At 37.9% G+C, this 15638-nt stretch overlaps 1 protein-coding gene across 5 annotated transcripts in view; it reads left to right on the forward strand.

Moving 5' to 3' along the window:
• Positions 1-658: 658 nt before the first annotated feature.
• tmcc1b (transmembrane and coiled-coil domain family 1b) overlaps positions 659-15638 on the forward strand; it is a 37055-nt gene continuing 22075 nt past the window's right edge. The window contains exons 1-4 of one of the 5 annotated variants that reach the window (XM_056252846.1): positions 659-743; positions 2559-2727; positions 8707-8750; positions 10003-10761. In XM_056252846.1, coding sequence (XP_056108821.1) covers positions 10177-10761 — 585 coding nt within the window. In that variant the 5' untranslated portion in view covers positions 659-743; positions 2559-2727; positions 8707-8750; positions 10003-10176. Of the gene's footprint in view, positions 744-1751; positions 2075-2558; positions 2728-8706; positions 8751-10002; positions 10762-15638 lie in introns of those variants that run through there. The other 4 variants (XM_056252847.1, XM_056252845.1, XM_056252848.1 and 1 more) reach the window with 4 other exon arrangements.

The raw sequence follows: 15638 nt of genomic DNA on the forward strand, positions 1-15638 counted from the left end.
ATTTTTAGAAACTCTCTCTCTGTTTGACGCTGTATATATTCATGATGTGTCCCACCTGACTAAAATGTGACCCCCCCCCCCCCCCCCCCCAGGTTTCTCTTAAACCTAATAAAGCTTCAGTTGCATATAGCCTACTTTAAGCAAAAAGTCAGGTATTAGTTAATATTTACAGCCATGTCTTTCATTAGAATTATAGGACAAAATAGCTCTCAAACAAGCCAATTTGAAATGGCTTAAAGGACAAGAGGAACTGGTTTTTCAATGGTATTTTGCTTCAGTGAATAGTTCCTAACTATGTTATTTTAACACCAGTTTCCAAATGAAGGGAGAAGAGTTGAGCGTGTTTGCTTTTTAAATTTCGCCCTTTTTCATCAAATTAAATTGATTAATGTAATATAAACTGTATGCAATGTAGCAATGCTCTAAATTAGAGTTAATTAAATGTTTCTAGAACTTGTAAACGAAGTAGGATGTTCCTATTGTAAAAGGCGTTTTTACAATTCAAAAAAACGTTAGCTAGTCTCTTCATTCCGCCATTTAATTGTTAGTGTTGTAGCTATTACCTTACGCTTTTATTTGTATGGAAAACCAATGTCCAAGTTGAACCTCTGATGTGATCACTCCGTCATATCGTGCCACGCGCAGTGTGACCACGCGTTGTGAGCGCGCTGCTGACGTCACAGTGGGAGTGTTCCCTCAGGAGAAATTAACGGACATCAGCACAATTCTGTCTCAGCGCTCATGTAAGTTGTAACCGCAAAACGTGTATGTTTTTGCCTTCCATACATTTCCAGAGTTAACTCGAAGCCGCCGCCGATATGTTGTAGTTCGGTTTTTGGGGCTGGTCACAGTCGGTCAGTTTGTTGGCTGAGCTGTTAGCGAGCTAGTCGGTTTTAGCCTGTGTTGCTGATGACGTTAGCAGCCTAGCCGCGCGATGCTCGCTCAGAGCAAAGCACGCCGCGAGATCAGGTGCAGCAGGTCAGACATCTCCGAAACCTACATTTACGTCAATACATCTCACTGCTTTATTAAATAACATAAATACTAATAGAATATATAGTGAACAGTACAGAGGGTTGCATTGTAGCATAACATTCATACAAAAATAACTCTTTACGGGGGATTTGGAAATTGATCACTTTCAGTTTATTATAAAAAATATAGAAGACTGAAAAGAAAAATATGCATCTTGTAGATAAATCATAAAGAAAAATAAAGAAGTTAACAAACGCAAAACCTTAATTATATTTGTTTTCGGTAGATGAAAGTATCGTTCAGGTGGATCAATACATGATTTGAAAGTTTTGCCCAAAAAATCTTAATGTTACAGTCAAAAACTAAAGTCAGAATATCTTCATCACCATCGTACAGAAAGTACAAGCATTACCAATGAGTTGGCATGATGTATGTAAATCTTAAAGGGGACATTTGAAAGGAATCTTCCACTTAATATTATTATTATTCATTATTTATATTTATATTAAACTAATATGTAAAAAAAAAAATGTGTTGCCAATTGCTATATTGCAAATAATAACTTAATATTGTGGAGGCAGTGGGTCTTCCAGGTAAGGAGTGCCTGTTGGTAAAATGTACTGTAGATAATTTTTAAGTGATAATTTGTAAATAATATCACAAACAGACGAATCCACCCACTCGCATGTAAATATCTGATATGCTGCTGATATAAGGTCCCATCGCGTGGCCACCCAAACAAGCTCATTCGCGTGATCCGATGCTGATGATGCTGTCTGTCTGAATGACTTTGACAGGCGTTTACATAGAGTCTATAATGTAACTTGCAGCCGGTTTTAAGGGTAGGTCGTTCTTCCTTCCGCTCGAGCGGTTTGAGCGCAATGTTTCCGATTTTTTTTATCAGTCCCTGCTGGTGATCGTGTGCAGCGGCGCGATATCGACCATCTAATAGTATTAGCCTGGGTTGGGCGTAAACTGTCCATTTACCAGCTAGCCGGGCAGCTAAGTCGGCTAGCAACAGCATCAACGGACAGTTCAGGAAAAGGATCGGATTAATTCAGTCCTCAGCCACATCCGTTTGTCTCACTAAGTGAAATGGGTTTGTATTCATGTTTTAACCCTCTGTGTTACATGTCACGCTGAAATCTGATAGTGACAGCTCGAGTTTATAATGGCACGACGAGAGCGTTAGCTTCATTCACGTAGCCAGTCTTATGTTATGTGTGTGTTGCAGTTTTTGACAGTCTTTTTGATCACTCCTTGGTTTTGTTTTATGAGCATGTAGGCCTGTTTGACCATCGGATAGACCGCATGCAGCCTAAACCAACCCATCCGGTTGGTTGTAAAATCGTAGTCAACAATCATCTATAATGTCTTGTTTTCTAAATGCTTTCTGCGTGAAATTCTCACACGTGTTTGTTTGACAGTAAAATGGTTCACTAGTTACGTATAAATGTAGTAAAATTGTATCCGCTTGTTGTCATTTTCTAACACACTAGTGTTAACATACATGGTATGAATGTACTGTTTCTGGACAAGTCAGTGTTACTTCACTAAATTATATGCATTTTCACTCTTTTCAGCATGTGATAATCCTACATTTATGAGGGGCAAGTTGACTGAAGTCTCAAGAGGACAGTGACACAGAGGGACTGTCATTGTCTATGAGACAGTTCTGGATTTCGTCTTAGATTTATCCTCAGTATCAGATTTCGGTGTTGAGAAGACTGAGCAAGATGACTGGAACTGAAGGTATGGAGAGTTGTTTATGTCATTCATCACATACGGTTTAATTCAGGAACATCTCGTAACAAATATTTAGCAAATTAAGTTATATGCCATCAGATAGATGCATTGGGATTTATAAGGCCACTGTTGTTGGGTGTGCTGAGTCTCCTGAATGTCTTGACTGTAGTAGAGTGTATTATTGCTCAAAGGCACACATGCATACAGACAGAGTGACGTGACCTTGGGAAGCTATGAGAATGGCACTAGATAATGGATACAGAATAAGCTGACCCATTTCAGCCACTGAAAATACAGTGCTTTTGAATTGCGATTTGTTCAATTGCATGCAATATCTAAAATATTTTTTTGATAAATGAGGGCACAGGGCGAAATAATAAGGACGTTTATTCAGCAGGACAAGTAGTTCAGATTTTCAGTAGCCTATAGCCAGTTTAGCTATTTTTAGCAACAGGCTTATATGTCAGAAATTTAGAAATATTTTAAAAGTATATCTACGCAGTATCACACAAATATAGGTGCTGTTCTGCTGAGTGTCTCATAGGCAAATTCTGCAGGCCAAATACTTCATGTATTAGTTCACGATGGTAAAAAAAAAGAGTAGTATGAGTGGGATAGTTGAAATCTTAAAATATGTCTTTAAATTTATCCATGTGTCATGTCAACATAGGGCTGGACAAAAAATATATATATATCGCAATATATATTGATATTGAATTATTCAATATCAATATATATTGCGATATATATATTTTTTCAATAACAGTGATATGATTTTTAAACACATTTCCGATATTTCAATATACATTATAGACATGGGCTACGTTTACATGCAACCAGATAATCCATTAGTAATCGGATTGACGGCTCGATCGGACTGAAAAGCCTTCATTTAAACACCTTAAAGGTCCCGTTCTTCGCGATTCAATTTTTCAAACTTTAGTTAGTGTGTAATGTTGCTGTTAGAGCATAAATAATACCTGTAAAATTATAAAGCTCAAAGTTCAATGCCTAGCGAGATATTTTATTTAACAGAAGTCCCCTTTCAAAGCATTCAGCGAACGGCCGGTTTGGACTACATCCCTCTACTTCCTTTTTTAATGACGTCACTAGAACAGTTTTTTTTATTAATCTCCGCCCACGGGAATACACAAAAAAGGGGGCGTGGTCTTGTTGCGCTCCCACGGAGAAGAAGCACTTCAGCTGCGCATGCATCTCCAATTTATGGTAAGAGGCGTGACCTTTCCGGGCAACGTGCGATAAGCTGCTGTCGAATCACAACACAGGAACCGCTGGCACAATCAGAACTCGTTACGTATTTCTGAAGGAGGGACTTCATAGAACAAGGAAGTCATCGGGCCGTTTTTTGGACAGTGAAAACGGCAGTATACAGATAAGTAAATTGCGTGAAAAATACAGTGTTTTTTTACACACGAAACATGAACACATGTTATATTGCACACTGTAAACACAATCAAAGCTTCAAAAAAAAACAGAAGAACGGGACCTTTAATCGATCCGATTGAGCTCGATCCGAATGAATTTTTCGATTTTCGAGCGGTGGTTTATTCCTTTTCTAATACGATCGAGAGGACATGTAAACACTTGATCGGATTGAAAACCGAAACTGAAAGGACTGCGCATGTGCAATGACGTAGAAATAGCGTATGTATGACATGCGAACAAGCTGTTTTTCCTGTTGAGTAAAGTGTCATATAAATGAGCGTCCCGTCATTCTATAATTCTCATTTCACTCAGCATCTGTGAAGTGGAGCAAGACAACGTCCCACCAGTCCTTGTTTCAGACTCTCATCCATCAGACCACCACAGACGACGTGTGTGCGTGCGTTTTTTTTTTTTTTTTTTTTACAGTCTATGGCAGTGAGGGGCATTTTAACTGCGTGACAAATATAAGCAGAGACATAACGGTTCATATGTTCATTGTCTCCAAATTATCACCAGAAATTGATAAATATTAAGTCTGCTTTTTAAAACTGCACAACTATTTGTGCAGTGAGCGCAAGTCAAAAAATCAATTCCGATTTGAAGCTTGTGACCCGATCACTTGTTTAGCGTTCATGTAAACACTACATTCAGATTAATCAATCGGAATGAATTCAGGGTGTCATCAACACTCAAAATGTCTATGCAAAATGTCTTTTCCATCAGCAACATGTTTTTTTGTTGTTTTGTTGTGTTTTTTTTCTGCAGCGACTCTGAGCACTTTTCTTATTCTTTATATAGGTATTATATTATATTATAATAATACAGTAACAGTATTGTATTATTTGTATTGCAGTATCTTTATTCATGGAATAGATGCAGTGCTTTTTCGTTTTGGTACAATAAACAGTCTGAAGTCGTTTTTTAAACTTGTCTATGTTAAGCTCTACTTTTATACAATTGGGGATGTATTTTAAGAAACCTATGCATTAAAAGAAACCTTTTAATGCAAACCTATAAATGCATTTTAAAAAGGTATTAAATCCAGTCGCTTGTGCAGTTGAACTAAATCCATTGATTTATGAATCGAACTGATTCCTAAGTTTTCCTCTAACTCACCTGCCTGGGAGAGCATGACACTATCAACAGCAAGGTCAGGGATTGGTTTCCAGGTAAAGACGCTTTGAATAAAAGCATCTGCCAAATGCATGAATGTAAAAGTATTATTCTTTGTCAACATAATGAAAAAAAATCTGGAACTTTACTGGAATACTTGTCAACTCTAGAAAGTTTAAGAGCTTTCACTGATTGTACTATGCAACTGTTGGCTTGTTGTGACCTTTTGTGCCACGATGGCGGAAAGTTAAATATCAACTCAAAAATACTAGAACAGACTGGTGACAAGAATGTTGCTCATACAAGTTATTGAAGGTACCATCATTTTATGAGCTGATTGAACTGTTGTGAGTGCACCCCAGGGTGTTCTTGGGTGTGTGCAGGGCCTGTTAAACTGCTGTTATGTTGAATATGATTGTGTTATAGAATAGCTGTGCCAGGCATGTGCGTCACTCTGTCACTCGTCTGTTTAATTATGCATGTAGGACACAGACACATCAACACTCCTCTCCGGGTAAAGCTTCACAGACATGACTGTTCATTCACAGTACTGTGTGTCACCTTGCTGTCATGCCACTCCCACATCTGCAGGATACTGTGTTTCTAAACTAATTAAGGTCAAGTTTGTTTACTGCTAAACTAGGTGTGGATTTGTTTCCTGCTTTACTATGTGTAGGGCTTTAGTTTAGTCTGGACCAACGTTGACATGTTTCTCGATTTCTGTTTGTGGATGGTTGATCTTGGTGTGATTGGGATTCATGTTCTCGAGATGATTTTTGGCAGTGTCGCCTGTTTGCAAAGGGTAAGAAAAGATTTTTTTCCTAACTTTTGTATATTTGTTTTTCTTACCCTTTGTATTTTTGTCGTTTGTATTTTTCCCAGAACACTAAAGATGGTGAGGTTGTGAAAGTACTGTATCCACTGGTACAATGTGCAACAGAAGGATTTTGGATATGACATCCTATTAATTTCCTACAAAGTTCCTACGTCTTGAAGCTGATTAGATCTTTATTTTATTTGATTATTTTTTAAATATACATCAACCCTCTACGCACACCTTGGCAATAGAATCGCCATTGGCTAGTCCAGTGTTTCTCAAACTTTTTCTGCCATTCCCCACTTTGAAGGTAGGGAAGGGTCCGTGCCCCACCTGTCCTCATGCAATCGCCCCAACAAAATGTTAATAAACTAGGCTTTAAGTTAAAATGTATTTTATTAACATGAAATTTTAAAAACATGAACATGACAGTAGATAAAAATAATAATGCAATTGTGTTTGTATTTTGCCTCTGATAACATCAAATTCAGAAACGGAGAAAATAAAAGTGTGGACTAGTTGTGCTTTGCTTTACTATTTTGTCCCTTCGCAAACTGCATGCAAAAAGAACAAACAAAATTGAAAAAGAATAATAATAATCTCAGGGTTTTTCCTGGTTCAAAACGAGGCGGAGGTGGTAAAATCCTAATGTACGTATTTTAGGTATTTTTATAATAATAATTGTATTTTTCGAAGACTATCATATAAGCTTCTGTGTTTCCCACAGTATTTTGCGTGTGGTGTGGACCTCTGCACCCCTAGGGGGGTCCGGGGGCATGCTCCCCCGGAAGAAAAGTTAGTACGTTTTAAAGATAAATTCATAAATCTGGTGCACTTTGAAAGTTCAACATTAAGTGATTAACTAATTTAGTGTCTGCAATGAGCCTGTTTTGTAGTAGGCTACACATATTTTCTGAGCCAGAGATGGAGAGCGCTCACCGCTTGACATCACAACTATTCAGTGTTTTCAACCACATAATGTTTATTTTAGGTTTCAGACATTTAAATTCACATAAGTACTAAAAAAGCAATACATTTAGAGTTTGTCAAATACACACTTTCTATGGAAGCGGCAATAATAATTATTTCCATTATAATTAGACGACACGTATTATTCATATCAAATACACATCGTGTAAGTAACTTTCAAGTTTACTCTATGCTTCTCCAAGTTCACCAGCCACTTACTTTCATGTATTTCGGGAGAAGTGGATAAATTGACGTGTTAAATCCAACAAATCCGATTCTCTAAAATCCGGCATAAACTAACACCCATCGCGTATAGCTCAACTAAGGTGTTTAAACAACAAAACGCATGCTCATATTTGACAATCGGAATATCAGATATTTCCTGCTATAGCCAACAAATTTGTGAAATAAAAGCAGATAATCAGTCATTGATTCAGCGCTATTGTGGCTGCGGTGTGACAAGCAATGACGCGTCACCATGGAAACCATAAAGGGATACGATCTAAATAACGGGCGCCTCTAAAAACTTTTAAACTTACGTGTGAAAAGGTTAAGTAAGGCTTACATTGAAATGTGTCGTTGTTTTGTTTTGAGTTTATGCTCAATAAATAAAGGAATTAATAGAGATGGGCACAAAAATTACCACATTTTCTCCCGTTTGTCGCGCCCCACTTGTCATGTTTCCATTCCCCACCAGTGGGGCGCGCCCCACACTTTGGGAAACGCTGGGCTAGTCAATGTTTTAGTTTACTCGCGATGTTATTGCATCAAATCAGCTTATCTTTGTAAAATGGCACAGCTTTTTAAATATCTGAAGATAATTTTCACTTTCATTTTCTCTTGAGAGCTTCGCTCTGTCAAAATCTGTACTATTTCATTCGCAATGCTTCATGGGATAGTAGTTATTTCCCTCATTAAAGCTGTTAAGTTCACAGTCTTGTATCTTTGTTATTTATTTGATTTTCAAATGTTTTTTTTTTTGTTGTAAGAAAGTTAATGACTAACTTTAACAAAGACTTTTTTTTAAATCCCTATGGGAAAAATACTACTGGAGTCAAGATTGCAAAATGGGGGTGGGCTCTTACACTCTTGAGGAATTTTTTAGTAATCCAAATGAGAATTAAAACCATGGCTGATGAAAAAGTGCCTCACTACTGTACTCTATGAAGAGTTGAAATTATTATGGTGTGCTCAGCTGTGGTAATACAGTAAGAGGGTTCACGAGTGTTGAAGTAAGCTGAATAAAGAGGATTAACTTGCTGTTATTCTCTCCATCTGAGGCCCATCTTAAGCCTGAGCTCCACCGTCAGACTCAACACATCTTGATTCAACACACCTGAAGCTCTGGCTCTGTTTTATAAAGGCTTATTTTAGACTTCCTAATGCTTTTTATGCAACATTCACCATGTTATTTCCGCAGGTAATGCCCCATGACATCTATTGATGTAATCAAAAAGAATGTAAATGTAACCGGAAATGACTCAACTCAGCTGCCAGAATCATGCATCGTAATCCAAACATGAGCACACCCTTTTTTCATTGTGTGTATCTGTACCATTGAAGTGAATGAATATCATTTATAATGTGTTTGTGTCATAATGGGTTGAGTCTCATTTCACAACCATTTTTTTTTTCCACAGCCAACCCTAAACTGTGAGCCAGTGGCGGTCAGGCTGGACTAATGGTAAGAGATACTGTTTATCTTTCTCTAAACCTCTGTTAATCTATATCATAATATCTATATAATCTATATAAATGATATATCTTTAATTTTGTTATATTGTTGTCCTGAAGAGAGTGTTTTGTCAATCTAAATTGTTTCGAGCATATCCAAAACATATAAGCTGGACTGAGTTTTAGATGGGTTGTGCTTGATGGATAAATGATTGGTTCAGAGGCTGCCTGGGGTTGTAGTATTGCCTCGGTCGGCTCCACTGAGGGTTTGTCACCTTGCCTAAATTCACTTCTGTGTTTAACAATGCCAAACCCATCACTCATCACCTACACTCACCTTAGCTTTGTGTTAGGGCAGCACGATTAATCGAAATAAAACCAAAATTGCTACATGGCTTAGTGCGATTATCAAATCTCAAATTTTACTTAAATAAATGTATGCGCTGTGTGTTTAAGAGTGAAGCACTGCACTGTGTTCTTACATGTGAGCAGCTCATTATCCTGTTATTATTAGTCACTTTTTATATATATTTTTTTTTTTTTTTTTAAATATATATTTTACAGTCATTGATATCACAAAATTTGTCAACAATTGCAACTCTACAAACAAGCACAGCAAACCTGTATTTTTTGTTTTTTTCACAAACATAATCGCAATTTTTATCAGAAATATCGGAAACCCACTCCCTCAAATCGTGCCGCCCTACTTTGCATTTATGCTTCTGACCGTATCCCAGGGGTTTTGATTATGATGGTTGATTATGATGATATTAAGGAATTTCTGCAATGATTTTCACTATGGGGTCTGAAAATGTGTAAAATGCTGTAAATGTGTTGCTCTAGAAATGCTCTGTTGAGCCAGAGACCCTTTGAGCATTTCAGAAATTAGCACCATCATGTTTTCTTTTTAGTTCTTTCATACCTCATTCGCTTGGCAAAACCCATGACTATAGACTGCTAGTAGTCTGTCAATAGTGATATTGCTAATGTAGTTTTATTTGGTTGGCTCAGAAGCATCAAGGCGTGGCTTATTTAATCCATGACCTCTGCCATCACTCTCATTAATATATTGGCGAACATGATCATGAATGGAAATGAAATCTATCTGCAGCGGACTTTAGTTGAAAAAACATCAGCTGCATCTTTTTGCTTCTGAGCCAACCAATGCACTGCTTTTGTGATTTGAGCTCATGTAGTTGTTGCTTGTGTTCCATCGCTTACAGCTGCATGACATAATCCATTTTATTTTCCTTCTATGGTAGACAAGCATGACTTTGCGCCAAACCACAGATGCATGTATGCTCTCAGAGTCCACCTGACTGCTGCCACTCTCTGCTTCCTGGCTTTTGAGACAGCCTATCAGAGGGCTGGTGGAGGCGGGGCTTAGCTAGACCCCACCCCTTTGCTGACCCTCTGAGTGAGACTGGCACCTCCTGATGGACCAGGGTGGTAGCGAGCAGCCTGGGGCCGAGGAGCCAGACTCTGGGGGTCGAGCAGAGCGGGAGGTGAGCAGGAGGGCGTCCGAGCCTGATCACGGCCTGTCCAAAATTACTCACAATGCTTTGGAGAACATGGGTGCGCTGGGCCACGGCCTGAAGCAGTTCTTCCAACCTCAGCGCAGACGCTCGTCTGTCTCGCCACACGACTATGCCTCTTCCTCCATAGGCCCTATCCTTGAGCCCCCAGAAGCGGGGCCAGAGTTGGGGGAAGCGCCTGCCGTCCCTAACTCTGACCCCCACGCTTCCGCCCCCCCTGCAGCTCTGAGCCGTGTGCTGCAGCAGATTCGAGGCCCCCCCATAATGAAGAGAGGGACCAGTCTGCAGAGTCGCCGTAGCAAGGCAGGGGGGGGAGGGGAGCCCCCCCAGAAAGGCAGCCCCCAGATCCACAGGCGCAGTACCCAAGAGACCTTGCTGCAGGCAGGACGGCCACGCTCCTCCTCCACCACTGATACACCCAGCAGCCCAGCTTTGGCAGACATGTTGCTGACATCGGGGTACCACTCCACTGAAGAGTCTGATCGGGTAAGTGGCACCTGAACGTAACACTTTTGCCAAAGTTATTTCTTCCATGATCACGCTGTGGTCATTGTTGGTAGCAATCATCTCCCAATGAGATCATTCATTTCTTTTACAAAAAAGTTTTAGACAAATATTCAGTGACCCTGGACACTATAAAAAAAGATATGTTATGTTTTAACATATTTAAATTTCCTTTAAAATTACTTTGTCAGTAACCCTTTTTTAATTATTATTGTTATATTCAATTGCTGTATTTTACAAATTTATGCCTTTTAAAATTCAACATCCGTTTTTCTGTGACATTTGGTATAGATTTATGCTTGCAACTTCTTAAAGGGTACCTATTATGCCCTTTTTTACAAGATGTAATATCAGTCTCAGGTGTCCCCAGAATATGTCTGTGAAGTTTAAGCTCAAATTACCCCACTGATCACTTATACCATGCTATAAATGCTCCATTTTGGGTGGAGATTCTGTTGCCAGTTGTGGGCGAAGCCTGTTCTATTGTGATGTCACAATGGAGTGCATTCCTTAACGGCTCATTTTGTTTCTGATTTATGGGGAAAATAACAAAAAATATTTTTTATCATAATAGGGTGGTTCTGTAGTATGTTTTGCTATGAATGCCTTAATTTCCCATCAAAAGTATTTTTGGAGTTTCTTGTATAATTTTAATAACTGTTTAATTTACAGCTATTGTGGGAGATATTCTTAAACTTGAAAATAATTAGTTAAAAAAAATATATTATAATACAAAATACTAAACTTCAAATAACTTAAACATTTAAAATTTGTGAAAAATGTTTAATAATAAAATAAATAATAAATATAAAATCATACATCAGAAGAATTTAAAATATATAAATATAAATTAAAAATTGAAACATTTTTGTGTTTGGGTCAGTTAAAATGTTGGCTGTTTCCCAAAAAATATCATAACCAAGTAGATTTCAAAACCGCATTAAAGGGTTAGTTCACCCCAAAATGAAAATTCTGTCAGTAATTACTCACCCTCATGTTGTTCCAACCCCGTAAGACTTTCTTTCATCTTCGAAACACAAATTAAGATATTTTTGATTAAATCTGAGAGCTGTCTCACTAGGCTTCTCAGGGCCTGAATTTCGTTTTGGAAAATGGGGGGGAAATCCCCCCTTTAGATGATTCTCATGGGGGGGATTTATTGTTTGAGGGGGAGAATTTTTTCCAAACAAAATTATTACATTTATCTTGCCTAAATGTTTGCGCTCATTGCATTTTTACAATGGGGTAATATTGTTGTTAAGAATTTACACATCACAAGGAAGCTTGATTTAATTTTTTTAATTAAATTGAAAAAAGTATCACAAATAAATACAATAGAATAAAGATACAAATAAAGACAATTAAAGAGCAAAGTTTTTGAATAGGTCTAACACTAGTATTCATATACAGAAACTGAATAAAGTAATCAAATAGAAAATAACACTGGGTAGTATTTTAGTCCTGAATAAATTAAATACATAGGCTATTAATCCTGATTCCTTTAACTTAAAGGGGTCATATAATGGTACATGCACTTTTACAAGTTGATTGTACTGAAATGTGTGTTGGCAGTGCCTGTACACAACCATCATATAATGATAAAAATCCATCCAGTGTTTTTGTTTTAATCTCCTTATATGTTTTCCCCTGCCTCAAATTGAGCCGTTCGTTTTTGTGACGTCAATAAAACGGACGCCCCTCCCGCGATTGTTGATTGACAGCAGTGATTCAACACAGACCCGCCCTCGCTCGTCCTGTCAATCATAGTCCGCGCGGATCGGCGCGGTCATTGTTGATATGCTGGAGCACTGTCTATGAGCAGAATGGCGTCTAAGCGACTGTGGTGTTCTGTTCTTGGGTGTAATAAGGAACACAGCAGTCATTTTAATGTTCCTAAATCCGAACCGCTGAAGACGCAGTGGCTGAGTTTGTTTTCGAAGGGAATATTCCCCACGAGCAACGTCAATGCTTTCATGTTTGCCGAATCATTTCTCAGTGGACTGCTTTATAAACGAGGATCAGTGTAAAGCTGGTTTTGCTGAGAAGCTGCTCCTGAATAAAGGATCGGAACCTATTCGTGTTCCTGCTGAACCTTCAGAAGAACTAAAGTGAGTGTAACGTTTTATTAATCTTTATATTAATATTTATATTAATCTTTGCAAATCGCCAGCTGCACGCTTCACGATGAATGCGTCGGTTTACACTTAGGGTACATTAAAGCATGTTTTCTATGTACAACGTTCTCAATATAATTCATAATCCCACGTTTATACTGAACAACGGTTATTGTTATTGTGTTACAAACGGTGTATGCGCAGAACAGAGAGGCGGAGTCAGCAAAGCTCATTATCATTTAAAGTCATATGCACTGAAACGGCGTGCTGAAAACAGAGCTGTTTTTGACCAGGTAAAATAAGTGTTTTCTTACAATACTAATGAGAATTTTTAATTAAAGTATATTACAAACTTTTAATTTAGACCCTAAAGAATCATATTAGCTTGTACAAAAATGGCATTATATGACCCCTTTAAAGCTATCTTTTGTTGTTTTGACCTCAAAATTAATGACAGACACATACGGCTGCCGTCACTTTAAGAGCTAGTAGGGGTGGGAATCTCTAGGCACCTCACGATTCGATTCGATTACGATTCAGAGGGCTGCGATTCGATGCTAAATCGATTATCAGAATCTTTTTTTTGTGTGTGTGTGTGACTATAAATACTTTGCTTTAAAAGTACAAAGTAATGACCCATAAAGAATTAACGTACAATATATTTTATTAACATTGCAAAGAACCAACAGGAAAATACATGTGTGTCTGAACTAGCAGCAGCATATTTGTAGTAAATTAATAATATAACAACGACCGGTAACGTTACAGCCGAGTGTTTTTCCTCCTCTGGCTGGAAACGTGTCATATGGCTTCTCATATGTGTCTTGTTTCCGAAATATTTTAGTTTTACTCTACAAAGCTTACAACTAGTGTGGCTCTTGTCCAGCTCCTTTCCCCCTTCAACTTCAGAAGCCAAAATATTTCCACACGTCAGCTTTTAACGAGGAGGGTGTTTGGATTTGGCGCTCAGCCATCGCGTCCGCGTCTGTTATGTGCACGCCACAGACGGTCCGGCCACTGCACTTCCGCGCTTCAGAGTTCCGTCTTTCGCGTTCCGTCAATATTACGTTATTATAAATATATATCTAATTTTTTTTTTTTTTTTTTGAAAATCGATTTTTGACAATTGTGAATCGATTCAGAATCGTCCACATCCGCATCGCGATGCATCTAAGAATCGATTTTTTCCCCCACCCCTAAGAGCTAGTGCACGGATCCTGTGTTCATTATAGGGCTGCAACAACTAATCGATAAAATCGATAATAATCGATTATGAAAATCGTTGTCAACGAATGTCATTATCGATTAGTTGGTCTGCTTACGTCACGGGGAGCGTTTACTGGTGATTGGTTGAAACGGGCCAATCAGGATGCTCTCTGTCTTACACGCGCTTCATGAGGCACACACGCACACACACGCAAGGTCTCTCTCCCTCCGTTGCTCTGCCGCACGCTCGCGCTACACGGTTTGGAGCACAGTCTCTTCTGTCTCGCATGCGCGCTCAAATCCCGGGAGTTTGAACTAATTTGCAGGCATCAGGGAGCATATCAATATGCGGGTGACTTCCAGAACTTCCGGGAGACTTGGGATGTCTGTATTTTGCGTCTCGAGCATCAGGTTGCGCAATCAGTTCGCTCGCAACATAAGTGATGGATTAAAATAGTGCTACCGCAGAAATATTAAATTAAAACGGTCTTTACAAAGCGAAGCACTAAATATAAAGGCAGTTAATAACAGCAACAGTAAAATATTGTTTTTTAGTCACTGTACTCAGTGGTTTTCAGCGAATGTTTGTGCACTAATGCATCATTTTTCCTGTCTTTGTAATCAAGCCTGTTAGCTTGCTGCGTACCTCCATTCCGCCCTCTTTATAGAGCATTTGTCTACTATTAAGTTTTAATTGTTTTTCAAACGCGATCTACTGCGGCTCTATGTTCACACGCTTGTTTTCAGTCTTTCTATATATATATATATATATATATTTTTTTACAAATTATCCTTATAATTCAATTAATTTTAAATAAAAATTAAATGAATTATATATTTTAGATGTTTTTAGTTTATATCTTCACATCTGAACAACATGTCTGTAAATTTGTTTTAACAAAAATTGTGTTAAAACAATATGTTGGATATAAATGTTTTTTTTTTTTACATTAATCATGGTTGTCAACTTGCCATCAGCAATTATCATTAAAAACAATGCAAATATTGATATTTGTAAAACTCAATGTGTGGCTTTTGCACTTTTTAAAGTACACTTTTACACATAAATACCCTAATTTAGGGTTTTAGGTAACACTTTATTTTACGGTGTCCTTGTTACATTTGTTACATGTACTTACTGTAGTAATAACAGTAAATTCTGCATAATTACATGCAACTAACCCTCAACCTAATCCTACCCTATTCCTATAGTAAGTACATGTAGTTACTTAATATTACTCTGTACTTAAATATATAATTACACTGTAACAAGGACACCTTAAAATAAAGTGTAACCGGGTTTTATTTAGTCATAATAAACAAAAAAAATCGAATTGAAATTTGTATCCGATTAATCGATTAATCGAAAAAATAATCGTCCGATTAATCGATTATCAAAATAATCGTTAGTTGCAGCCCTAGTTCATTATACTGGCATGCGTTTTATGCTTAGGCCTATTAAAGACAAAACCGACTATGTTTAGAGTATAGCCTACTCACAAAGACCGAATTTGACAATTTTGCGCGTTAAAGCAATAT

This window comes from Rhinichthys klamathensis, unplaced genomic scaffold (assembly GCF_029890125.1).
Source record: "Rhinichthys klamathensis goyatoka isolate OS25496 unplaced genomic scaffold, OSU_Roscu_1.1 h1tg000098l_1, whole genome shotgun sequence".
Classification (NCBI taxonomy): domain Eukaryota; kingdom Metazoa; phylum Chordata; class Actinopteri; order Cypriniformes; family Leuciscidae; genus Rhinichthys; species Rhinichthys klamathensis.